At 31.9% G+C, this 26,700-nt stretch overlaps 3 protein-coding genes across 6 annotated transcripts in view; 2 read left to right on the plus strand and 1 right to left on the minus strand.

Annotated features, from left to right (window-relative positions):
- Positions 1–5,915, plus strand: part of LOC113850545 (ribulose bisphosphate carboxylase/oxygenase activase 2, chloroplastic-like) — a 44,867-nt gene extending 38,952 nt beyond the window's left edge. For 2 of the 3 annotated variants that reach the window (XR_003502206.1, XM_027481112.1), the window contains one exon: positions 5,365–5,899. The gene's annotated coding sequence lies outside the window, so the exon portion shown is untranslated. Of the gene's footprint in view, positions 1–5,364 lie in introns of all 3 variants that reach the window. The other variant, XR_003502205.1, reaches the window with a different exon arrangement.
- A 5,404-nt stretch (positions 5,916–11,319) lies between these two features.
- Positions 11,320–14,946, plus strand: LOC113851364 (L-type lectin-domain containing receptor kinase S.4-like). Its single transcript, XM_027481828.1, has one exon. The coding sequence runs from the start codon at positions 12,354–12,356 to the stop codon at positions 14,406–14,408; it is 2,055 nt and encodes a 684-aa protein (XP_027337629.1). The 5' UTR covers positions 11,320–12,353; the 3' UTR covers positions 14,409–14,946.
- A 4,113-nt stretch (positions 14,947–19,059) lies between these two features.
- LOC113850060 (UPF0160 protein) lies at positions 19,060–24,243 on the minus strand. 2 transcript variants are annotated; one of them, XM_027480387.1, is made up of 7 exons: positions 23,893–24,243; positions 23,110–23,256; positions 22,833–22,931; positions 21,694–21,885; positions 21,453–21,572; positions 20,591–20,662; positions 19,060–19,458 (listed from the first exon to the last, which is right to left on the minus strand). In XM_027480387.1, exons 1-7 carry the CDS (start codon positions 24,172–24,174, stop codon positions 19,234–19,236), a joined length of 1,137 nt encoding a protein of 378 aa, XP_027336188.1. In that variant the 5' UTR covers positions 24,175–24,243; the 3' UTR covers positions 19,060–19,233. The 2 variants fall into 2 exon arrangements, with proteins under 2 accessions (XP_027336188.1, XP_027336189.1); XM_027480388.1 differs by having other exon boundaries at positions 19,085–19,458; positions 20,607–20,662.
- Between the last annotated feature and the right edge of the window lie 2,457 nt (positions 24,244–26,700).

Here is a 26,700-nt window from a genome sequence, read left to right on the forward strand (position 1 = left end):
AGTTCACTGTGTCAATGGTATTGATCAAGAAATATTTATATAGACAAATGAAAAAAACTAAACAAGGACTTTGAAAATAATCATGCATCACAACCCCTTTTATAAGGAACCGAGAACATTGTTTCTACACCACATACTTATTTAAGATAAATAAATAATAGAGAATATAAGTATAAAATTCACTTTTCATTCAAAGTAAAATAAAGTTCCGTACAACAAATATCCAACAGAACAACATAATATTACATTTATTTTATAATATTCAAAATACCCAAAATTATACTACGTAGCTCCCTCTACATGAGGTCTCAAAATATAAAGAAAAAGAGACTTTAATGCAAGATTACTCAACTTCAGCTTCTAACATTTCCCCACTAGCCCCTCAGCCTGTGAAGTAGATGCAACACCTGCTACATCTGCTCATGTACCACCGTACGATCATCGCAGTACACACACACAACGACATAGAAAGAAATGCAAGGGTGAGCTTACCAAGCATAAAATAAAATCATATATATAGAGCAAAATATTTCTCACAGCAATAACTCCATGCATTTCCAGCCCATCTAATGCACAGCATGAAAATGGTTTCCAACTGGTTTCACAGCCTAAGTAATCCAGAAGGAATCGAGCTGGTCCAGGAGCGACCCATTCCGGTATCTGAATCCAGACAGCACAGCACAACAGCTCAGCATGAACTTATTGTTACACGTCTACCCACCTAAACATGTAACTCGGCTCTATAATGATGCAAACATATATCTCAGCATGATGCACACTGCCAAAATTATTTTAACAGCTCAACTAAGGCAAGTTTATAATAGATCAGCCAAAATCTCGGCATTTTAAATCAATTAACAATAGTTACAGCTTAGAAAATAGCTTTTATTCAATAGATCTAACAAAATCATATCAAAACATCTTGAAATAGCATATTAAACCGTTCAAAACGTAGTTCATAGGTTAAAGTAAACTCTCCTTACCTCAGAACAATGATTTACACTAGATTTACCGAATATTACTTGTTTTATAGCAAGATTCACCGAAGATTTGGCTTTAAAACAAAGTTTCTCCTAAGAACACCATGAACTTCTATGAGAAAGAGAAGGAGAAGAGAAACGAACGGTAAATATAACTTCAAACTTATAGAAACTTACTTCAAATCCTTCAGAATAGACGTAGAATCTCAGATCCGACGAGAAATCTAAGTTTTGGAGGGTTTAATATGAGATAAAATGGCAGTATATGGCCTTAGAACCTTTGAGAACCTTGGATATGAGTAAAGAAATGAAAATTTTGTGTGAAACCCCCTTTTTATACAAAATTTTTTAAATTTACTGTTCACCGTCGAAAATTATTGTTCATCGCCTTACTGTTCACGCCGGAAACACTGTGCACACGTACTATACGCGTATGTGATGTCAGCCATGACGTCAGGATGATGTCACTAATGATGTCAGCGGTCACTGTACATACGCGGTTTGTACGCGGTTTGCACTGTTCATAGGCAGTTTTACTGTTCATCTGACATTGTTCATACGGTACTGTTCACTTTTTCTTTTTTTTAAATAATTTCAAACTCCATCTAAATCTATTCCAATACCAAATAATCCTTCAATTAACATTGAACAAGTATAAAATATTATAGATTACTCAATAATAAATCACTAGCCTGACAGTGTGTGTTTGCTTGTTTGGTACATTGTATGTATCGCATGTAGATGGGATCCGAGATGGTCAAGATGATGGTCCTCCCGACAGCGGACGACCTATGGATATATGATGATGCCACCTAGCAGACCATTTATCAGGGTTTTGCCCGTATGTCTTTTGGATCATTTACTGAGGGGGGTTGGGAGACTCACTACATTACGGACTTACCTATTAAGATTGTTTTTCCCTTACCTCTTTATGCTACCTCCATATCTTTTCCTCTCATTACTCCTAGGACTGTGTAACACCTTATATTTCCTTCCTCAATATATGATAAATTTTCATAAAATTTAAATAGTAAAGTAAATTTTCTTTCAAAAACTCTCAAATAAGAAAGAGATATTGAAATGATATAAAGTTCATAGAGTAAAATTTCATTAATTCATAAGTACTTTTAGAAAAACAAAGATCCTAAAATTTTCATCAGCAACAAAAAAGAAATAGTAGTTTTACAACTATTTCAAAAGAATGTTATAGAACTAAAAATATTCATTACATAACTCAAACTAACTAAGTCCTATAGCAGTTCTCATCCATCCATGCACTGTGAGCCTGGTACTATTCATCCTGGTTTCCTGAAAATGTTGTGTAAGGGTGAGTCTCTACCTTACCACTCATACATAACACATATTCACCATAAAACACATCTTATCACGATTAAAGAAAACATCATGGCATTACATATCATAGTATCATATAAAGCATGTTCTCATCTCAACACATATTATATTCCACACATTCAAAATTTCTTTTTCTTTCTTTTATCCGCGCTTACCGCGCCCTGTGGCCATAGTTATCCGATGCCTCTATCTTGAGGTCTTTTACATCCATGTAAATAGTCGCCGGATGGCCCAATGCAATACAGATACAACGCATGCAATAGACAGTCCCTTAGCAAAGGTAATGATCAGGAGTCAAGTCGAGAAATGAGTGTGTGGCCATGTGGTGCATTCGAACATAATATTCCATGCACAATCCCGAATGTCACTCACCACCCTACATTTCCCCAAGATATCCCATATCGTCTCCATCTTCCACTCCCTAGTGTATCTCTGTAACTATTTACATCATATCATTTTTCCATATCATACTTTTTCAAGTATATTCACATGTTCACATATGTCATTTCTCATGTTCACACATATTTTTCATCATATTTCCACATACTTTTCATCATATACATCAAACCATGGTATATTCACAATACACATCATTTTTACATGAAACACAATATATTCAAACATGAAACATCCATCTCTTTGTATATTTCGTATCACAAAATCATAAAATCATATCAACCATCCTCAATATACCTTATCATGCACTATTTGAACATAATATCACATTTTCACCATGTACTCATCATAAAATCACATAACAATCAATTATTCTCACTTTTCACCAATTATTTCTCATAAAACAAGGATTATTCCACATATAATCACATACATGACAAGATGTATGAGAATACAAGTAATAAACATAACAAAATGATAAAGTAGAGCCCCCTTTACCTCAAAACAGAGCTTTTACAAAGATTTAACTGAAGATTTTAACTCTAGAACGGAGTTTTTCCTAAGAACATCATAAACATGTATAAGAAGAAGAAGAAGAAGAAGAAGAGAAACAAACGATAAATATAACTTCAAACTAAGAGAAACTTACTTGAAATCCTTTAGAACGGACGTAGAATCACAGATCTGAAGAGAAATCTAAGTTTAGGAGGGTTTAGTATGAGAGAAAATAGTGGGATATAACCTTAGAACCTTTGAGAACCTTGGATAGGAGTGAAGAAATGAAAATTTTGTGTGAAACCCCTTTTTTATAGAAAATTTTTGAAATTTACTATTCACTGTCAGAATTACTATTCATCGCCAGAAACATTGTTCACCGCCTTACTGTTCACGCCAGAAACGTTCGCGATCACTGTTCACGCTGGAAACACTGTGCACGCATACTGTACATGGACTGTACGCGGATGTGAGTCAACCATGACGTCATGCATTTGTCACTAATGATGTCATCGGTCACTGTACATAAGCAGTTTCACTGTTCATACGTGGTTTGTACTGTTCATAGGCAGTTTACTATTCATCGACAGTGTTCAAAGGCAGTTTTACTGTTCACATTTTGTTTTTATAATTTTTTTTATATATAAATTCTATCCAAATCTATTCCAATTATACTTTAATAAACCTCATTTTATTTAAATCAAAGTGCAAGATATTACAGACTGGGCCTGCCCCTATGGGCCTTGATGTCCCTGCTCTCCTACATGTTCCTGATGTGGCCCCTGATGCCCATATACCTCAACCATCCTCTCCTCCTCTTGTGGAGCTGATGAATCCACATATTATTAGATTTTTACTTGTCTTTTTAGTGTGCCTTGATAGAAAAATAGACTTAAGAAGTGTAAATAACATAAAAACATCATTTTGGTCAAATATCATAGGTTTCTTAATTTTTAGTTAATTTATATTGATTTACATAGATATAATTTGCAATTTTGATCATTTGAATAATTGTATAGGAATTTCTAGGCTTATTCCATAGATTTCTAGCCTTTGAGAAAATTTTAGTTGAAAGTGACTACTTTAGATTCCATAGTGGACATTACAGCAAGCTAGAACCAGAGGGTAGAACAAAGTGATCACTTTCGGAGCCATAGTAGATACTACAGAGACCCTAGTTTGAAGAGGCGTTGTGCATAGCCACTTTGGTTTCATAGTGGACACTCCAAAGAGGGCTGACAGGATGGGATGTTATGCGTAGCTACTATGACTTTCATAGTAACTACTATAGGCGACGACCACTTCACTATAAATGGATTTTGGAAATTAGGGTTGAGAAGCTTTTTACACTTTTAGATTTTTTCCATATTGGGAACACTTGGAGAGCCTAGGTCGGCCTTGGGTGACAACTAAGGGTCCAACCTAGGGTTTGATTTGTATTTTCTTCTTATTTCTCTTTGATTTTTCATCTTGATGTTATTGATTTCTCTTTACTTTTACTTTGTAATAAACCCATCCTCATGGAGGGCTAAACCTTTTGTAATCCTTATTGAGTTCATATGGATTATTGAATTCCTTGGCTTTTGAATGTTAATATAATTCCTTTTCTTTCATGAATTTCCTTTTCCTAATCTTTTGGATTGAATTAATGGTTGAAAGAGGAGGACATTGCTTAATTAACCCTACTTCGTTTTAATGAGATTCTAAACTTGAATTGCTTAATTCTTAGTTTATTTCTAAGGTTGCATAATCTTGGGATGAGAGATTGGAGTCCATTGAATTACTTAATTCGTATGGAAACATAAGGTTAATTTTTGCTTGTTAAATTAACCTAATTTTGGGAGGAGAGGTAGAGTATTAAATCTTGAGAGGAATAAGGATATAGTCTATATGAATGAACTAGGGGTTACTATATTCTATTAATTGAACTTTGCAATTTAATTTTCTGCTTAAGTAGATTGAACTTGAAATCACAAAATCCCCCTTTTTACTTGCTTTCTGAATACACTGCACACCATATGTTTGATATTTGGTCACTCATCCAATGATTCATAGGAGACGATCCAGGTTAACACCCTAGTATTACATTATTTTGTTTATATTTTGATGAGAATTCGTGACAAATCTTTCATATCATCAGGAGCCCGAGTGCATAGACATCCATGTCATTGAGTCCACCGTTCGACCCTGTCTACCTACTCCATCCCACAGACTTCCCCCATCAACGAGGCTGGCCCCTCACACCGTAGTCCCTCACCCCCTATGCCCTCTCCACTATCCCGTGTACCTCTACCTACGCCTGGTTGGTTGGAAGACGTAGATGAAGACCTGCCTAGTCTGCCTTCTAACCCGGATGCTACACTATCCTGCTCATCAGACTCTGATCCTTCAGAGAAATACATTCCTCTATACTGATGTAGTGTTATATATATATTTATGTGTGTGTGTGTGTGTGTGTGTGTGTGTGTGAATGTCCTTTCTTTTTACAAGATGGGGATGTTAAGGGGAATGACATGGGAATTGGTAGTTACTTTTTGAATATTTTGAATGACGTATAATTATGTTCTCCCTGGGATGTGGCATGTGTTTTGGCCTCTTTTATTTTTCCCCAGTCTCCAAATGAACTATGTTGTGACTATGTATTATGAATTAGTTAATTTCAAATGTCGTTCAACCAGTCGGCTTAGTCTTTAAATTATACTTAGATTAATTACTTGAAAGATTAAATGAATATTGCTGATGATGCACACTTGAAATTCTTACATGAGCAACTAAGCAATATTTGGTTATGCACGTTAACTATCCTATATAAATATATTCAGATGTGTGTGTGACATTACAATCAAGTACCGTGTTCTTAGATATACGTTCACTGTACTTGAGTTTATGATGTTAGAATGTCACAACAAAATGCAGAAAAATTAAAAATAGAATACTAAAACAGAGTAATTAACAAGTTTAATACAAAATTAACACTAAAGTCCCCGCTTTACCATCCTCAAGGTTCATCGTTGATCTAACACAAGCGTCCCATAGCTATGCCAACTATAACCTTAAGCCGTTTTCTCTTTTATGAATATGATACATGATAATAGCGTGGTCTCTAATTAATTCCATCCCTTTGTTCTCATAAGCTTTGATTTCTGAAATTTATTTATTTGTTTATTTATTTGCACACCAAAATAGGTTTTCATACAAGGTGACTTAAGTCAAGTCCTATTTTATTATTTCACATCTTATTGATCCTTCAACTTTAAGTATTTTTGGGTTACATGATTTAGGAATTCCTTGGGAAGAGTCTAGTAGTTGAAAACTTCACATGATTGAATTATTCATTTACTATCCAGCCATTTATTTGTTAATTTAGGTTGAATTTCACCAAGAATTATTTGCTTAGGGACTAGTTCTTCTACGGTTCTTGAACTTAAATTCTTTTCACTCATTTCTCTACTGGACCACTATGGAATTGGATTAAGCAATGTACAAAATAGAATTTCTTGTGATTAGGTTGTTTATTAAATTCTTATTCTCTTCCTCCCCTTTTTATTGCCAATGCTTATATATATATATATATATATATATATATATATATCACCGTCACCTAACTCCCAGAGGTTTATTTGATTTAAGCGCTGCATCATTCTTACTCCATTCTAATCTATTCTTTTTATTTATTCATTACTTCATGAGCCACTCTAACTTTTCCTAATGTCATTATTCATTGTTTTCGGGGTACATCTATCAGTATAGATTTATTTTGTTTCATTATAAATGTTTCTACCTATGACTCTCACTTACGGTCTTTAGAGAATTTAATATATACCATGCCTAATCACTATCTTTTCCTTTCTTTTTATCAATTTTTTATTGTTGGATCATAACTCTCGAATTGTAGTCCTTTAATTCATTGTCGTCATGCGTGCACACCATGTACTAATTATTAAATTGTGTCCTCTGCACTATTTTTTTTGTATGAGTAAATTATCGGTAATTGTCAAATTATCCTCACGGCCACTCTTATAAAATGCTAAGGGTTGAATCCTATCACTATACAATTAAAAACTCAGCCCTCCAGCATATTAATCTCAATCAAATACAATAATAAAATATCAGTTCATTCTTCATACGAACAATCGCAACAAAAAGACAAGTATCCTGTTCACTTAGTCTATCTCTATATACAATATGTGCACAACTTACAAAATAAGTCCTATTCGTATGACTACTAATGAAGATAAGGAAAATTCAAGGTTATTACTTTTGTTACAGAACATCCTTACTTATGCTGTCATGAGATTAATTAATAGGTCCATCTGTTTTCCTCATTCGGTTTCTTGCTCTCTCCCTATATTCTTAAGGAATACATCACACAATACCCTTTTTACATGCAAGAGTTATATGGGGTTCACTCAAGTTCTGGTTTGTTCTAATCCTCATATCCACACTGTAACTCCTATTATTTAGTCTCCTTCCATACCATAATGGGGACAATTTCCATGAGATTGCATGAAATAAAATCTTAACTAATCCTAAGGCAAGAGTCCATCTAAGCACACAGCAAGGCCTCAACTAACATGCAACAAGAAACTCAATTAACATGTAGCGAGGTTTGGCAAAATTTCACACATTTTGAACTCCCCCTTGTTAATAAGAATCACATGATTGGAAAAGGATATGGAGTGTGGAGGGTCGCGGTTCAGCTTGGTGTAGTCCTTGATGAAGTCTCTCAAGAAGCCAAATGAAGAAAGCAAAATATGGAAGGATGGGAAAGTGAAAAGAAAAAAATAAAAGAGAAGATTAAAATATAAGTATTAGATTGTTTGTTTATGATGGATTTCAGGATAAGTCATGGCAAGAAGGTATAGTCTAGCAACGACAATTGTCCTTAACAGATTGGCTGATGGTCTAGAATGTCGTGGTGGCACTCAAGATGAAAATGAGCACGAAGGATTGGATAGGTTTCTAAAGAGAAATCCTTCTCAACTCAAGGGAGGTTATGACCTAGCTGGAGCACAAGCTTGGATTCGAGAGCTTGAAAGGATTTTTGACACTTTGTTATGCACTAAGACACAAAAGGTAACATATGTTGTGTACTTGATGGTTGATGAAGCTGAAAACTAGTGGAAGCATGTTAGGATGACATTTGAGAATGAAGACAGAGATATTGTCTGGAATGCCTTCAAGGAAACATTACTTAACAAATATTTTTCAACTAATGTAAGGAATAGAAAGGAATTAGAATTCTTAGAAATTGAAATAAAGAAGTATGACTATTGGCGAGTTCACCGCCAAGTTTGAAGAGTTGGCATTGTACTACCCTCCGTATCAGATGGCGGACAGTGAAGCGTCAAAGTGTATGAAGTTTGAGAATGGTCTGAGAGCAAAAATCAAGGAGGCAATAGGGCACCAAGAGATCCGTGAATTCTTATGCTAATCAACAAGTGTAGAATCTTTGAAGGGAATCATAAGAGGATAACTCAATCAAAAGCAACCCAATTACACTGCTTGAAGGATTTGATTACACTAAAACAATCAGTCCTATTGTCAAACCTATTACCATTCGAATTATTCTTTCACTTGCTTTATCTAGCAATGGCCAATTCATCAGCTAGATGTAAATAATATTTTCTTGAATTGAGAGCTGCAAGAAGTGGTGTTCATGAGTCAACCACTGAGTTTCAAAGTTAGGAATCAAAAGCTAGTATGCAAACTGACAAAAGTATGGTCTCAAACAAGTACTAAGGGCTTGGTTTGAGAAACTCAATAATACTCATGTTCACTTAGGATTCCATGCTACCAAATATGACAATTCACTCTTCATCAGATTATCTCACACATCATCCTTATATATACTTGTCTATGTTGATGATATATTGATAATAGAAAGTTCTTCATCAGAAATACAAGCAATCACTGAAACTCTTCATTCTAAATTTGTTGTAAAGGATCTTGGTCAACTTTAGTATTTTCTGGGCATTCAGACATTTAGAAGTCTAGAAGGCACTCTTCATCTCTCTCAAACAAAATATATTATTAGTCTCTTAAAGAGAGCTAATATGAAATCATGTAAACTAATGCCTACATATGATTTCTAGTCTCAAACTCTCTGCTCATCAAAGAATTTGCTTTCATGATCCTTAGACCAATAGTAGGAGAACTACAATATATTACTATAACATGACTAGACATCACCTTCTCTATCAATAAGGTCTATAAATTCATGCACAATCCTTTAGACACTTATTAGAAGGCAGTCAAATGTATACTTAAATACCTTTATGGAACTCAACAATTTAGTTTACAATTTAAAATATGCTCAAACTTTCACTTCTTTGCTTATTGTGATTCTGATTGGGAGACTGATCTAGATGTCAACCTCTAGATTATGCATGTATTGATTCCAAAATTAACTGAAAATTACATTTTATCTCAATTTTTTTTAACATGGACTGATACTTAATATTCAAAATATGTTGTGAACAAATTATGTATGTATTTAAAATAAAATTTTGCTTACATATGTTTATAAAAATGTAATTAGAAAGATTTATACATAAAATGCGTTGTTTAGTGTTGATATAAAATAGAACGAAACATATTTTATGTTTAAATTTAAGATGAAGTTATTATGAAAAATTTAAATAATGAAATTTAATCTTCAATTATTTTTTTAATAAGAAAAATATAATATGTTTGGGAGTATTATAATTATAAATTTTAATAAAATAAAGTTGCTTTGGGTTCAAACATTTATTAAGCATCGACGTTTGAAATAAATACTTACATAAGAACATATATAGTATAAAGAAAAAATCAATGTTTAAAACCGTATCACAATACTAATATAAATAAAAAGGGGGAATACCATGTAATCATGCATGTTGGAGTCTTAAACAATCATACCAGAAACTCGATCAGTTGTCCCCATTAGACTAAACAAATTAAATAAAATCATTGAAAGACAACCCACTAATCCTCAATTTCTATCCGTTGCACCCAACCTTAATTATTATTTTGTTGCTGTTATTATTGTTGTTATTTTAGCAGATCTTAACATTCTATTTTTATCCCGTTACAATCGTTGAATATAATTGCTACCTTTCTAATCTAATGTTTTAGATTAGTATTTTTTTAACAAAGGATTGTAGAGTTTGAATGTTACATGTACCACAATTGGTTTATTAATTTATCTTCTTAGATCAAATTAAAGTTGGATAGTTTCATCAATATTTTATATTTTTTTGGCAGTTTTATTAACCCCTGTGGCATTTTTATATTAGCAATCTAAGATTGGATAAAGGAGTAGCGCATGTCTGTTTGAAAACAATGGATGACGTTAATAAAATAATAGTTAAAATAAATGAATAATTAACGAAGAAAACTAGTCCATTGAACCTTTAGCAGATCGACCATATATTTGGAATCTTTCTACAGAAGAATATGACAGAAGGATTAAAGAAACAAATATAAAAGCCAATAAATTCGCCTTTTTCCTATATTATATCGTTAATCAAGAAACTTTACACGTAAAATTAGGAACAATTTTTTAAACATACATTAAAAAATCATCAGATATAGTATATGAATAAATGTTAAATACTTTAATTTTTAATAAAAATTATTTATGCATTAATTTTTTATTATATATTTATAAAAACTTAAAACGTTGAGATTTGCATGTACGAAGAAGTTAATCAGGTAAAAGTCTGTTTAAAATAATAATTTTAAAATTTAAACCTTTGCTGTTGTAAACATAAATTTTTAAAATAACTTAATTTTAAAATTTTTTATTCACGTCATCAATATCTCACGTTAGATTTCATCTGATTTAAAATAAAATGAATTTAACTCAAATATGATGTTTTATGTTTGACAAATTAAATTTTTTTATTATTATTTTTAGACATCGTGTATCATTTGCTTAAAATAACCTTATTCGTTAAGATTTTTATAAACAGTAAAATTTTCTTCTAAATAGTTAATATAATTGTATTCATTCGAAGTTGGATTCAACTTAATGTCACTGACTACGTTAATTTATCTTTATTTATAATTAAATTTCCCTTTCTCTTTTTTTTTTTTTTTTCTCAAAACAAAACTACTAACATCTTTATTCAGGTCTAGAGTAAAGTTCAAGCAATCAACTTAAAAATATGTTTAGTTTTCAAAAATATATTTAATAACAAAACACATTACACATTGACGAGTAGAAGATAATTATCAATATTTTTAGAATTACTTTTGGACTCTTCACAAACAAGTCATGATTCTTATAATCTAAAATTTAATTTAATTGAAAAAAGTATAGATATCCTCTCATTTAAAACATTAAAAAATTACATTCGTTAATCTAAAGAAAATATATAATATTTTCTCAAATTTATAAGTACAAGAAACACCTTATTATAAACTCATCTTTACTTTATCATTCTCAGTTAGAAACTAAATTTTTTACGTTTTCTAGATCATTTTACCATCATCATTTCTACCAAAATAAACGTAAAAGGTATTGAAAACGATCAAATTCAAAATTGTAGAGGTGACAAGTAGAATCCTTTCAGTTTCAGAAAGATAATAATAACAGAGATATGTCTGCTCCACTTTGATGCATCATATTCATATGCTTTTATACTATTCAAATTAAATGTTGGACTTTTGACATCCTCCACTTAGTTATGTAGCAGCCAAACCCACAGCTTTTTCACTTTACCACTGACCCACGTAGACAACAACTAGTTCCTGTCTTTGCTTCATTCCTACATAGCCACCCCATCAATGTCAGCAACATATTCTTCACCAACCTCCTTCAAATTTCAGCAAACTTAAACCCTTAAATACAAAATTTATTGGACAGTTTAGGGCTACCACGTATTCATGATTTTAATCGATTACCATGCGAGATATGATAATATTTTTTAGTTAATAAAAAATTTAATAAAACTCCAACATATGTCATAAAATAACTAGGTGAAACTAAAGATATGAGTAGGCCTCATATCACCAAATAATTTCTTCTTTATAGTGGTTTCTCTTTCCTCCCAACACATCCATTTATACCGATTAATATTTTCAAGCTTTAAGGCCCTTGTGAGTATCTTTCAAAGTCCTTGATTTTCTACATCTTTTCTCATGGGCAACCTGCTCCTCCAACTCTTCTATGTGTTGGTGTTCCTTCTGATCCCAGTTTCATCTCAACCTAACCAGCTTTTCTATGCTGGATTCGAGGGTGTGGGCAGCAACAACATAACCTTGAATGGTGCAGCAGAAATAGAACAAAATGGAATATTGAAGCTCACAAATGAAACCAGTAGATTAATGGGTCATGCTTTTTATCCAACTCCTTTTCAGTTCAAGAACTCTAGTGATGATAAAGCTTTCTCCTTTTCTTCCTCATTTGCTTTGGTTATTGTTCCTGAGTATCCAAAGCTAGGAGGGCATGGCCTTGCTTTTACAATTGCAACTTCTAAGGATCTCAAGGCTCTTCCAAGCCAATATCTTGGTCTTCTTAACTCAAGTGACATTGGAAACTTCTCTAACCACCTCTTTGCTGTTGAGTTTGACACTGTTCAAGACTTTGAGTTTGGGGACATCAATGACAACCACGTTGGAATTGACATCAACAACTTGGCCTCCAATGCTTCTTCTACTGCAGGTTACTACACTGAGGACAATGGTTCAACCAAACAAAATCTCAATCTCAAAAGTGGGAAACCCATTCTAGCTTGGGTTGATTATGATTCTGCTCAGAATGTTATCAATGTCACACTTTCTGCTTCTTCTACCAAACCCAAGAGGCCAATCTTGTCCTATGCTGTGGATCTCTCACCAATCCTTAAGGATTCCATGTATGTCGGGTTCTCTGCATCAACAGGGTTGCTTGCTAGCTCCCATTACATTTTGGGTTGGAGCTTCAAAATCAATGGAGAAGCTCCACCTCTTGATCTCTCTTCTCTTCCACAGCTTCCATTTGCGGGGCCAAAAAAGAGTCACACATCTTTGATAACAGGAGTTTCAGTCTCTGGTTTTGTTCTTGTATTGTCTGCAATTTTACTTGGCATCTACATGTACAGAAGAAACAAGAATGCTGATGTTATAGAAGATTGGGAGCTTGAGATTGGGCCACACAGGTACTCCTACCAAGAGCTCAAGAAAGCAACAAAAGGTTTCAAAGACAAAGAGCTACTTGGGCAAGGTGGATTTGGTAGAGTTTATAAGGGAACACTGCCAAATTCCAATACACAAGTTGCGGTTAAGAGAATTTCACACGAGTCAAAACAAGGCCTGAGAGAATTTGTATCAGAAATAGCCAGCATAGGCAGGCTTCGCCACCGGAATTTGGTTCAGTTGTTGGGGTGGTGTCGCCGCCGCGGCGACCTCCTCCTTGTGTATGATTTCATGGCTAATGGGAGCTTAGACAAGTACTTATTTGATGAGCCAGAAACAATCCTAAGTTGGGAGCAAAGGTTTAAGGTCATAAAGGATGTTGCTTCAGCACTTTTGTATCTTCATGAGGGCTATGAGCAAGTGGTGATACACAGAGATGTGAAGGCTAGCAATGTGCTGTTAGATGGTGAACTCAATGGAAGACTAGGGGATTTTGGATTAGCAAGGTTGTATGAACATGGGGCTAATCCGTGTACCACAAGAGTGGTGGGTACCTTAGGCTATTTGGCACCTGAGTTGCCTAGGACAGGAAAGGCCACTCCTAGCACTGATGTTTTTGCATTTGGTGCACTTTTACTAGAGGTGGCATGTGGGCTCAGACCAGTTGAGCTAAAGGCATTACCAGAAGATTTGGTTTTGGTGGATTGGGTGTGGAGCAGGTACAGACAAGGGAGAATTCTTGATGTGGTGGACCCAAAACTGAATGGTGTTTTTCATGAAAGAGAGGTGCTCTTGGTGTTGAAATTGGGGCTTATGTGTTCAAATGGTGCCCCCACTGCTAGGCCTAGCATGAGGCAAGTGGTGAGGCTTTTGGATGGAGAAGTTGATTTACCAGATGAGTTGACAAAGTCAGGCGAGATAACTTACCAGGAGGGTTTTGATGAATTCTTGCACTCCCTTGAACCTTATTCCTTCGATAAGATGAGCGCAAGTTCCTATAGTAGAAATAGAGACACGGATGCTAGTTTTCCTTCTACTAATACATCTCTTTTTCTCCAAGGTAGAGGAGAAACAAGGTGATTACCTACATTAATTGTAATTAGAGTTACACTTTCTATACTCATCATATTTGTTTATTTTACAATTTTATCATCCCATGATGTCTCGTAATCATGTGCAGAAAGTTATGGTCATGATAAATTATATATAATCAAAACATGAGGCTTCTATTTTAATTCCGTTACCCAGTGGAATCCATTTTATGGATCATAGTATCCCAATTCATGTCATGACATAGTTTGATGTACACTTTTGCTTACTTATGTATTTGGTGGTGCCTAAGATTTGATGAAACAGTAAACTTTCAAAACTCTGCCTAAGGATCAAAGTATTTTCATTCATGCTGAAACAATTTCTCCTTATTAAAAAAGGCAAATTTTGGCTCTCAGATTTGTTGTTAATGTCATCCATTATTGAATTCTATAAACTTTTTAACCTTTCTTTTAGCAAGGTTGGTCTTGAATTGAGTGGTATCAACCTCTTCACAAAAAATAAAGAATAAAAAATGATTACCTACTACACTTGCTCATGTCTAAGGAGGAAATGTTCCCCACTTAAACTTGTTCCCCACAGGTAACACATCAATGGGAACTGACAACTCTTCTAGGCTATATAGTATTACAGCTGCAAATGATGGTAACTTAATTACATCTCAGAAGTCAGAACAAATTTAAATGATGCAGAAAGTCCTGTTTCGTCAAATTTAGTAGGTAAACAGTAACTTCAACTATTTATTCCTTCTGCCTACTCCCCAACAATGAGTATCTTAACTCAAATTCGTTATGTAAGGCTTGTGCCCTATCTTTTCTTTTAGTACATTTTATCATATAGGCCAATTTAAAATTTTAACAACACTTATTTAATTAGTATTTGACTCAACATTTTACAATTGAACCTCTTCCAATTAATTAATATATACATAATTTTATTTTAAAGAACTTTATAAAAATTATATTTGATCTAATTTCTCTTTTTAAAAATATGAGAAATATCACTGAACATGTGGATCAATTGCCAAAAAATCATTTTAGCTTCACATTTAGTCTTGAGTCTGAATTCTACTAAATATGAACAAAATATATATATATATATATATATATATAGTACAAAAAAAATTAATTTAAATGTTACCATAATTAAGTAGACTAATTGAACGTTTTGTTTTGATTCACTGTGTTATTAATAATATATATTTATTTTTTGCACAGTATATGTTTATTACCTCATCATTCAACAAATTTAACAACTTTGAAATTTTATATTAGATGTCAAATAATTTTAACAATATTAAGATTTTGCATTAAATGTCAAACTAATTGAATGATAAAGCAAATTAAAGTTTGTTCAGTGTAAAAGAATTTACAATGTCGAATAATCAAAATACATAATTTTTAAACTATTTGTTACAAAAAACAATAATTTTTACTAATACATAATTAGATAACAATGTAAAAATATTATAAGAATTAACTTTTGCAAAAATAAGCCTGGTTATTTAATCAAAATTTAAGGGGCCGTTTAATTTTAGAAAATGTTTTAGTTTTTAGTTTAATTCTAAAGATAAAAGTGCTACCTTATTTTTGTTTTATTTTTTATTTTCAAATATTTATGTAGATCTCATTAGGCTTTAGTTGCACTTTTAGTCTATGTCATTAGGTTTGTGTATAATTTTAGTCTCTCTACTTTTAATTATTTACATTCAGTTTCAATAATTTTTTAATTGTTGAAATTAAGTTTCTCAGTCTAAAATTGGTGACAGTAATTTGTTTAGATTTTCAAGCAAAAATTATATAAAATAATTAAATGGAAATAAAATGGATTTTATTACAATTTTTATACGTATTATTTGATATTTTTTAAAAGCTAATATATTTTTTTGTTATTAAAATATAGAAATCAATAATATGTAACACTTCTATTATATTTTTGTTAGTTATTTGATTAAATTTTGATGTGAGAGACATAATTTAAACTATTAAAAAATTAAGAATATTAAATGTGAGGATTTAAAATTAGAGGTCAAGATTAAACATAGAATGTATGTTAGACAAAAAATGTAATTAGGTCATTTTTTATTCTTTTTATTATTTTCTAAAAAATAATTAAAAATAAAAATAAAATAAGAAAGTAACATTTTTATAATTAAAAATGTAAACATAAAATATTTCCTAAAATAAAAAAAGAAGCTTATCTTCTTCCATAGAAAAAATTAAAAAATCCGGCCTCCCCCGACCGGAAAACATGTTGCATTTATATATTTTTCTGTTTTATAAAATGAATATATTGTCTATTTATTTATAATATATGAAGTCTGAAACCCAAATTTTATGATTGATTCGTCAACAACATATAAACATTCTTCATTTGCAATGTCTTCATATTGTACTGAACTGTTAGCTTGTCCTTAAATTACTTATTTTTCTTTATTTTTTTTCTGTAAATATGAGTTACATTGCTTTTAAGCCATATTAATTGTTTGAGTTAATTTTTAACATCACTTACCTTCTTTTTAGGTAATCTTAATTATTTCAGTTCCTATTTTAATTGATTTAAATTCCAACCTGACTCCTTAGTTAGCTAAAAATGTTACAGCTATTATCAAAAGAGAAGATCCAAATAAATGGGTGTTTTTAGCCAGTCTGTGTCTATCATCACAGTTAACGTTGCAAGCCTTAACAATAATTTATTAAAAACAAATAAAATTTATATGGATCTCACTCTTAATTTAATAATTTACATTTCTAATTTAATAGTTATTTTTCACTCTTTTATAATTTTTAATAATTTTCCGTAAATAATTAACAGTATGTTAAAGAATGTATTTATATCGTTCCTCTTTACAATATAACCTTTTAGACTAACCTATTTAATATGTAGAAGTTAATCGTATTTTATATTATAAAAATTTTACCAAATCATTTATATTAAAAATGTACACAATTATTTTTAAAAAATAGTATACACAAAATTAGTCATTTTATATAAACTATGCACATAATTCATTTAAAAAATATATATTCAACCCAGTGCACGAGTCAATATCTATAATTTGGTAGGTGGTTTATTTTATATATTTTAGAATATCATATCTAGAAGTCACATTAAATATAAATATAAACCAATATATTCAATCTAGGTCGGATGAACTCATTTAGTAAGACTCTTTCGTGGGAATTCTATTATTTAATAAAAAAAATTTATCTTGAAAAAGAAATTAAATGAAGAAAAAATAATAATAAAGAATTTATATATTTTGCATAAATTAGGAGTACAAGTTATTTTTCAAATCATAGACATCCCAAAATAATGAATGGTTGATTTATTGTTCATACAATCATAATTTCTCGTGGGTCAACTTTGACCTTTGTTAAAGAATCTTTTAAGTCAAACATGTAAGATTTAGAAGTCAAATGTATTAAAATACTCAAAGTTTACTTATGATTCATATTTTATATTCATTTATATAGTCTCATTGCATCTTTCAAAATACCTTTTCTCTTTTTATTTATTTCATTTAGCATGTTTTTTATTTTTTGCATTAAATTAGAATTTTCATGAATACTTATTATTTTTACTTTATATTTTATAATTTTTTTATTCTAACCTTTATCCACTATTTCATCCATAACTTTTTCTGTAAATCTTCTCCTTTTTGGCTGATTCTTTTTGCAATGGATTCCTGACTTCTTGGGCTTTAATTTGGACATGGATCGTGTTGTTTGGAATTCAGAGCTATTTTCTATTAATTTTTAAAGTTCAAACTTAAAACATACCTATTATATTTAGGGTTTTTATTTAAGGCTTTTATTATAATTGCTTGCAGCAACCTTGACCCATTTATTTCTATTTTCATTTAATACCAGTATATGTAGCGGTCAAAAGGAAACCAATGTAAGACTTTTTCATAATTTTGAATTTTGTAAGACTTTTTCTCGCTTTTGAAAGAAAACCTTTTTCGTTCCATTCACTTGCCTCTTTTCAGATTTTGCTACGATTCTTAATTATTCTTTTCTCGCAAATCATCTCGTCTCAAACGTAGATTGCAAGATCGATTGATCGCTCCAAATTTATCTTTTTACTTTCTCGCAAGATTAGTATATGCATAATTCGATTAAATTTGATTTTTATTCTTGAGTATAATAGTGATTAATTGATTTCTTTTGCATTTGAGATTTAGACAAATTCAATATAGTAATCCTAATCTATGTCTGTGATTCGTGATTTTAATTATGTTAGTTCATTTTAATCTACATTTATTTTACTCTCAAATTGTTTTCATTTTCCTATTCATTTTCAATTCATTTATTTGGGTTTTTGCTTCCAATTTATTTTCTGTTTCTTTTTCCATTTGTTTCTTTTTCAATTGCTTTCGTTTCTTTTTTATTTTACATTTTTGGGTTCATTTTTATTTTCGTTTTTGCTTTCATTCTTCCTTCAATTTGTTTTCTAAATTTTATGTTTAAAATTAGAAATAGAATAAATTTATGTTCTTGTAAGATGACCTAGAATTACTCTCTATATTTCAAAATTAATTAAATAATCTAATTTTGTTTGAAAAGTGTTGTCATTTACTTCCATTTTCTAAGGAAAGTTTACGTTAAGTTTTAGGGAGCCAATATTCATGGCGGCTATAACAATTTATGGGTATTATTGTTAATTCTAAATCATAAGCCGTGAAGAAGGGGATATATAGATAGAAGCACATTTGTAAACAAGTTAACAACTCGGAATTAGAGCCTTCGTAAAGCAACCGTTCCCATGTCTCTTCAATGCAATCAGTACACAGTAATGTGAAAGATTATGCAAAATTAATGGACGATAGCCCTTGGTTTGTGTGATCCTTTGCTTACATCTTCAAAGCAGCTCTTGCCATGGCTAAGGCACCGTCGAAGCATTGGTTTCCGCCAATAAATCCACTCATATGCACAAAAACACAGCCAGGAATGGCAGCCTCCTTGGACAGTTCATCATCCCTTAAACCTCTCCACTGTGATGGTAGAGGCTTTCTGCTCTCAAACCTGTCAGGAGATACTGCAACTGCTTGCACCCTCCATTGTTTGCTTCTCTCATCCTGTAAATGAAATTAAGAAAGGTAATGTGGCGAAATCAGTTGATTGTTAAAAGAAGCTAGATGACATATATTCATCAGACAACCTTAAAGAGGTAGTTAAAAGCTTCAGGTGATGGTGCTATGGGGACTTTATTATTTTAAGTGAACAAGACTATGAGGTAGAATAAAAAAATGGAGCACTAGAGCAAGAAAAAATATAGTAACTGAAACAAAAGGAAAAATGGGAGAGTAGGACTAAAAACAATACACTAGAGCCAAAAAAAGTAGTAAAAAAAAAACAGATATAAAGGGTAGAACAAGTTGAAACAAAAAGAAATCAGAAATGGAGATGTGTAGCTGGAGAAGGTAGCCAAAAGATGGAGATCACTGCAAGTGATGGAAGAGGAAAGAAAGACTTGTGAAAATAGGAGTGACCTAGATGGCTGACGAGGTGTCTTTTTGTGCTTTACGGTTTCACACAAACACATGGGTCATGCCAACATGGGTTATACCATTAAAAGTGTGTTGGACCCTTTCTAGCTTTTTGGAGCTTCTTTCCACAATTTCTTGTATGAGCCGCCAAGGCCACCAATATGAATACCACCATGAGCCGTCAAATGTCCATGATGCTATTCTGGCATGCTCCCAACTTTTAACACAGCAAGCATGGCACAATAGCAGCATTGTCCCAACAATTATTTTTGTCATTTTAAATTCATATCTACCTTTCTTAAATGATTTGATAGCTTGCAGTCATACTCTCTACAAAATGTGGGCTTTAAATTTGAAAACCAAGTCTCTTTTTATTTTTCATTCAGGTCTCATCCCCCACTTATTGAAGAATTGGACCATAATTTTGGCCCACTTAAACATTAAAATGGGCCCCCAAAATCCAGCAAGGGATTTGGACTTTGGACATACTAAACAGCCCAATTTCTAGATATTTTGGACCTTTTAATTGAAATTCAGCTGCTAACAGAGTACGTTAATGACAAGTGACAGATTATGATTTCTGAGCTCCAATGAACCAAAACAAAGCCAATAAAGGCATAGCTTACAAGTCACTCATTGTAAAAGTTTTTCCATCACCTGACCTTTTTTGGAGACTCTTTCAGGACTAGAAGTATAAAATACTTGAAAGAAAAGTACATACCTGATACAGAACATACTTAATTGGAGGGTCGATTTTCATCTCTCCCTCTAGCTCAAATAAGTGAAGCTTCCACTGCAAAAATACATTATGCAGTTTAAGCTTAATAGTATTATTGTGCATTTAATACCCAAGGAGAAAGAAAAATGTAGAAATTTAGTGTATAAGGAGAAAAAAATTTCATAAGACATTTCCTATATAATTGAACATTGCCCCAGACACTGATCATTCTAGATTGTAAGCAATAGCAGTAATCTGTTGATGATCTTTATACCACCTATAAAGTTAATTTTAATGGGGGAAGAAAATATTCGGATCAACACACGAACACATCAGTTACATGACAACTAAGACCATACTATATCCAGGAAGTTGTTTTGCTATCCAATTGCCAGTTGTAAGGATAAAAATCAGTGAAATCGCACAAATTAAACTGCAGAACTCAAGAACAACCTACAGGCACTAGTTTAAATAAACTGATTACAAAATCATCTTTCCATTAATTATACCTAGTTTAAATGTTCGCATGAAAACTTGTATAATAATAATATAAGAAATATGTGAGTTCTTTTTATCAAGAAATGACCAAGATGTCAGTCTAGATCCAAGTTCAAGTAATGATTTCAAGGATTAAACAAAATCTTGTTTCTGCATTTTGCAACTTAGTAATGTTTCCATGAAAATTTGTATGAGAAATGCTCTAAATATTTTTCAACACAAACTTTCAAGATGTTAGTTGACATGCAAGTTCAGGCTTTATATCATCATTTCTGAAAATATTACAGTTAAATAGGAATAATTCAAATCAATCAACTTCAAATGTGAACAAAATGATAGAAGAGGGAGGCAAGAATTTTCAACTCACAGGACAAAATTTATTCAATACTATTATTTCTCCACTAGGATCAACAGTCTGTCTAGCCACAAGAGTCTCCATTACAATTGACCTTGCTGGTAACCATGAATTTACATGAAATCGAACACTCTGCAAGGGGGCAGGGTAGTTTAAACAGCAAAGCAAAAGATAAAACAAGCATGAGCATATCTTAAACCCTCAAATTCATGTCAGAGTTCAGAAAGAAAGGGCATGAGGAGTGAAGACTCACATCCATAAACTCATTTCCAGCAAGAGCCATAGCACGTCGAAAAGCCTCATTTTCTTTCTCCAGTGACTGATCAGGATCTGTCCAATCCAAATTTAGCCTTCCTACTCTTGAGGATAAATGAGTATTATTCACATATTTTGGAGGCTGGTCTGTATCATACTGATTGATTCCATTGTCTATAGCATCAATTGCCTGATATAATTAAACAAGAACAATATTTATCATGTCCCCTTATACCATTAGAAACATGTTTTGTTTAACTGATCAGGCTACTTTAGAATGACAAAGAAAACCTAAATGCACCACTAGTCCCATAAGCCCTTCAGCAGGAATTTATCAAATTAAACCCAAAAACTATTGGTTCTTAGTTGTGTGCCCAAAACATAAGTCAACCAAAGTTCTCTTTCAACAAAACCATTCAGCAATAGTTATCAAATAATACACCACTAAGTCATACATAGTCCAACAAAGAAACAAAATCTAGGATCCCAAGAAGCTCACAAAAACATTAAGTATGTCTGCACTCAGACTTAAAACTTTATCACCATTCACCAACGACAATGATGATCATGAAGAAAAAAAAAAGGCTCTATGCCAAACATTGAGTTGTGAAAAGAGACCAGACTCTCAAATGCCTCGGTCTTATGTTGTAAGCAACCTTTACCTTTCTGCACCTTGGATTTCCCTAATCCAGAGAAGGTATCTGTTCAATTAAGAAAGAAAATCTCTTGTGTTAATTCCTATTCGAACCAGTATCTATTAGATGTTTGAGTCCTCTCAGCATACACTATCCTGGTGAAACACCACTAAGTCTCCTCAAATCCAGATTTTACTCAATAAGAATAACATAATAATTGAAAGGGTCTTGCTAACCAGAATCCTAAGAACAATGACTAAGGTATCAAAACGGAAAGTTTTCATTGGAAATCACTTTGTGATGCATTGAAAATCACGGGAGCAAATACATTAATAACAGTTTTTTTAGTAAAAGCTTTTCATTTTTAATTCTTTTGGACACTGATTAGCATTTGTTTAATTAAAATGAATCAATACAAGTGCAAGAATTAAACCAAGCAAGGTTTTACAAAGTATATGTAATTGGAGGCAGAAAGACAATAATGGAATTCAAAATTTATTACCTCCATGAAGCTCTTGTAAACAGCCAAATATATGTAATGAACATCTTGGTGCTCTTCATCTACCTTGAGTTCTTTGGCTATAATCTCCTTTCCAAAATGCTACAGACAGAAAACATAAGTTAAATATAATTATTAAGGTATATTCACATTTAGAAAAACAAAAATATTAAAAAACAATTGGCAATTGTACCAAAGCAAAGGAATTTACCACCATTTAAATGAAGAAAACATGACAAGTGGTAAAACCAAAATAGGTTGTTTAAATGAGAAAAATTACCTTATAAACAAGACCAGCACTACTCAATTTAGTGGAGAAACCATGTCCAAAAACTTCGTCAAATCCCTTTTGATGATGATCATACCGATCTTGGGCAGGGTCATACACTCCCCCAACATCAAGAACAGTATCAAGACCCTCCAACACCTACAGACCAACAATATAATTTACAAAAAAATTTCAAACAGATATTAAGTCACAAACTTCCACTCCATTCATTTGCTTAAGTCTAACCTAGACACATTGGGCGACAACAAAAAACTAACACCTGGAACAAGATAAAAACTTAATGCATCTCTCATAAATTTCCACTGCCCCTCCCACAGTCTCACCTTTCCGTCGACGACTACAATTTAATATTAGACAAACCAATTCGTTGACAACTCGAAAAATCTCACTCTTGTCCAAATTTTCTAGGCAGCCAAACACGGACACACAATCATAAAAAGGTCTACTGACTACAGTCTTTATTTCTTTATTTTGGATCATTGACTACAATTTATCAACAAAAAATATTTCCCAAACAAATCAATACCTCGCTGAAGCGCTCATAAGTCATTAAACTTCCAGAAATTAAAGAAACACATTTGCTTTGCAACCAACAAAGTAAAAGGAAACACTTTCTCAGCAACCAAACAAAAAAAATGCTGATTAACTAAATCCCCAAAATATCAAAATTTATCATTAACAAAATAAAAAACAAGCACGACATTTTCTCAGCAACCAAACAAGAACAAAGGAAAAAGGAAGGAAGATGGAGTGAGAGGGAGACAGGAAGCTGACATGGGGGTCGCGGGTGCGAACGATTTCAGCGTTGTTGAATCTGTCAGTGAGGCGAATCATGAAGCAGCCAAGTGCCTCGTCGCAGTGGAAGCTTCCGTTGTGCGTGCCCACGCGCTTAAGAGGCACGTGAACGGGAGAACCAGGAAACGAGGAAAACAAAGCAGAAAGCCTAGGACTTGTTGCTTGGTTTGCCATTAGAAGAAGTGGAAGTGTTAGATGGCACTGCGTGTTTCTGTGGATTTTGAATTTGATGAATAATCCCTTTGTTGTTGCTGCCCGCATGCCTTTCCTCCTAACCCCTCACTTTCTAACGTTTTAGTATCCTCCCTGCCCCCCCAACAAACCCTCCCCATATTTCCGAACCTTAATTTTCTAGGTTTTAACTATTGCCGTTACACTTCTTTTCTTTTTCTTTGAATCCCCACTTGTTTCTATATGTTAAATCTAAGTTATCTTAATAATTTATACTTAAAAATTTATTAAAATAAATTTACAAGAGTAATAAATTATTTATAAACTCTCTTGAACGAACTCTCTGCCTTAATTCTATACTTAATTTTTTAAAAATATAAAATTTATATGCAAAATTTTAAGTATAATTAATATTAATTTTTAATTTTTTTAATATAAATAATTTTAGAATGAGAGAATAATATCACATTCTGAGAAAGTTAATATATTTAAAAAAAAGTTTATGAAATATTTACATTTACATCATCTTAAGAAAATAAGTAAGAATTTTTACTTGTAACATATGAAATACGATAATATATCTTACTTCACTCAATTTACTCTTTAGAGTTATGTTATATTTAACTTTTGATGTTTTTAAAATTACTTAAATGTATTTTAGTTATTATTATTTTGACTATACTGCTTGTATAATTAAAAAATTGTTAATAATGATTTTATGTTCGTGATACTTAAAAAAGGAGAAGACATCTTTTAAAATTATTACTTTTAAAGTAAATTATAGGTGCAGTTGCTTAGGTGTTGTTGATATTAAAATTATTTAAAGTATTGGTTAAAATTGAAGTGAATTGTGAACTAAACTGAATTGTAATGAATAACATTTTATTAATATTTTATTTATCTTTTTTTTTATAGATTTTTAATAGAAAAATAAAGTTAAAAAATATAAATACCATAAAAATTTTAATTATGTTATTTATTTCAACTTTCCTATTTTTTTTTGTTCAATTTACATTAATTTTATAATTATCTTTTGTAATTTTACTCATTATAATAATTGTGCAAGAATTTTTGGACAAAATCTATGAGATTTAAACTCTTGAGAGAAAATTTAGTGAAAGTACTTAATTTCAATATCTAAAGTAATTACTTTACTAGCTTTTTCAAGATTCAAGTGAAAGTAATTACTCTCAACACTGAAAGTAATCACTTCAGAAACAATTCAGAGAAACGAAAATTGTGCGTATTTACTTTTACTACCCATAGTAGTTACGCACGTTGTGCATAATCACTTTCACTATTGAAAGTGAACACTACAGAGAAAAAAAAAGTGCATAGAGCTGCGCGTAAACACTTTCAGTAGTCAAAGTAATCACTCCAGGAAGTGTTACCCTTACTATAAAAATTGATTTTCACTTTTAGGATAGGAACCTTTCTGTCATTTCTTGTAATTTTTTATTTTTCCACTTTTATAGGATTAAGGTAGGAGTTCTGGGCGGCTGCCTAAGAACTCCGTTTTAGAGTTTCCATTTCTTTGCTTCTTTTACTCTCTTTTTCTTGTTTTCTAAATATTAATTATTTGTAATGTTGGATTCCATCTTTATAGGAGGCTAAGTTTTGAGGATTAATTCCTAATATGGTTCATAATGGTTCTTGAAGTTTGGGTTTGATTGTTAATACGAATTTCCTCTTGCACAAATTTATTTTCCCTAATCTCTTGAAATCTAAGTTAGGATTTGAACAAGAGTTGTTTGCTTAATTCAGTCAATGTTCTTTTCTTAATAAGGGATTTATAATTCAGTTTGCTTAATTTTGTATTAGGTTTTAGGTTTGCTTAATTCCATGGACCAGAGATTGGAGTTCAAGTAATTTGTTTAATCTTGCATGAAAATCTAAGAATTAATTGACACTTGTTCCAATTAATTCAAGTATGTGAAAGAATTAGTATTTAATTCTTGGATAACTAATGATTGAACCGACTGTGGATAAACTAGGAATTAATCTAATTTATTGATTGATTTTCTTAAGTTCGTATTTCTATTTTGAATGATTAAAGACTTTAAACCACTACCAAACACCTATTGTTTTTTTAATACAATGCACACTACATGTTTGATATTTAGTTACTCATCTAATGATTCATAGGAGAAGATCTAAGTTAGTTTAGCCTAGTACTACATTAATTCTGTGTATATTCTGATGGAGATAAACAACCTTTTCATCAAACTGCTAAGTAAAAAACTAAATCTATGTGAGAAAACTAAACTAGAACTTTACCTGAAGTCTAGTTTAAGAACTGAACTATTTTTTAAAGTTTGGTTTACTTCAACGGTATCTTCTATCAGTTCTTATTTTTTTCATTGTCTTTTTCCCTCTTTCTTTGGGTTTGCTAATCTCTCTAACTACTCCTAATTGAACCACAATCTCTCTAGTCCGCAGTAAATTATTTGAACAAACACGTATATTGAATGCCTATTTTGCCTATCGTGTACAAGATTATCTTAAGAATATTTATTTTCCCCTACACTTGCTTTGCAATCTTTGATTTCATAATTGAAATTTCTAGTTTCGCTTATTAGTGTGTTGTGAACACTAGTAGTTTAGTTAAAAAATTGA

This window comes from Abrus precatorius, unplaced genomic scaffold (assembly GCF_003935025.1).
Source record: "Abrus precatorius isolate BTA unplaced genomic scaffold, Abrus_2018 Scaffold9, whole genome shotgun sequence".
NCBI lineage: Eukaryota > Viridiplantae > Streptophyta > Magnoliopsida > Fabales > Fabaceae > Abrus > Abrus precatorius.

Coding starts and splice junctions, on each gene's coding strand:
- LOC113850060 (XM_027480387.1), bottom strand. CDS start 24,174: ATGCGGGCAGCAACAACAAAGGGATTATTCATCAAATTCAAAATCCAC. Junction 23,257..23,892: donor TTCGCACCCGCGACCCCCAT/GTCAGCTTCCTG, acceptor GTTGGTCTGTAG/GTGTTGGAGGGTCTTGATAC. Junction 21,886..22,832: donor TTTACAAGAGCTTCATGGAG/GTAATAAATTTT, acceptor TAATTATATCAG/GCAATTGATGCTATAGACAA.
- LOC113851364 (XM_027481828.1), top strand. CDS start 12,354: ATGGGCAACCTGCTCCTCCAACTCTTCTATGTGTTGGTGTTCCTTCTG.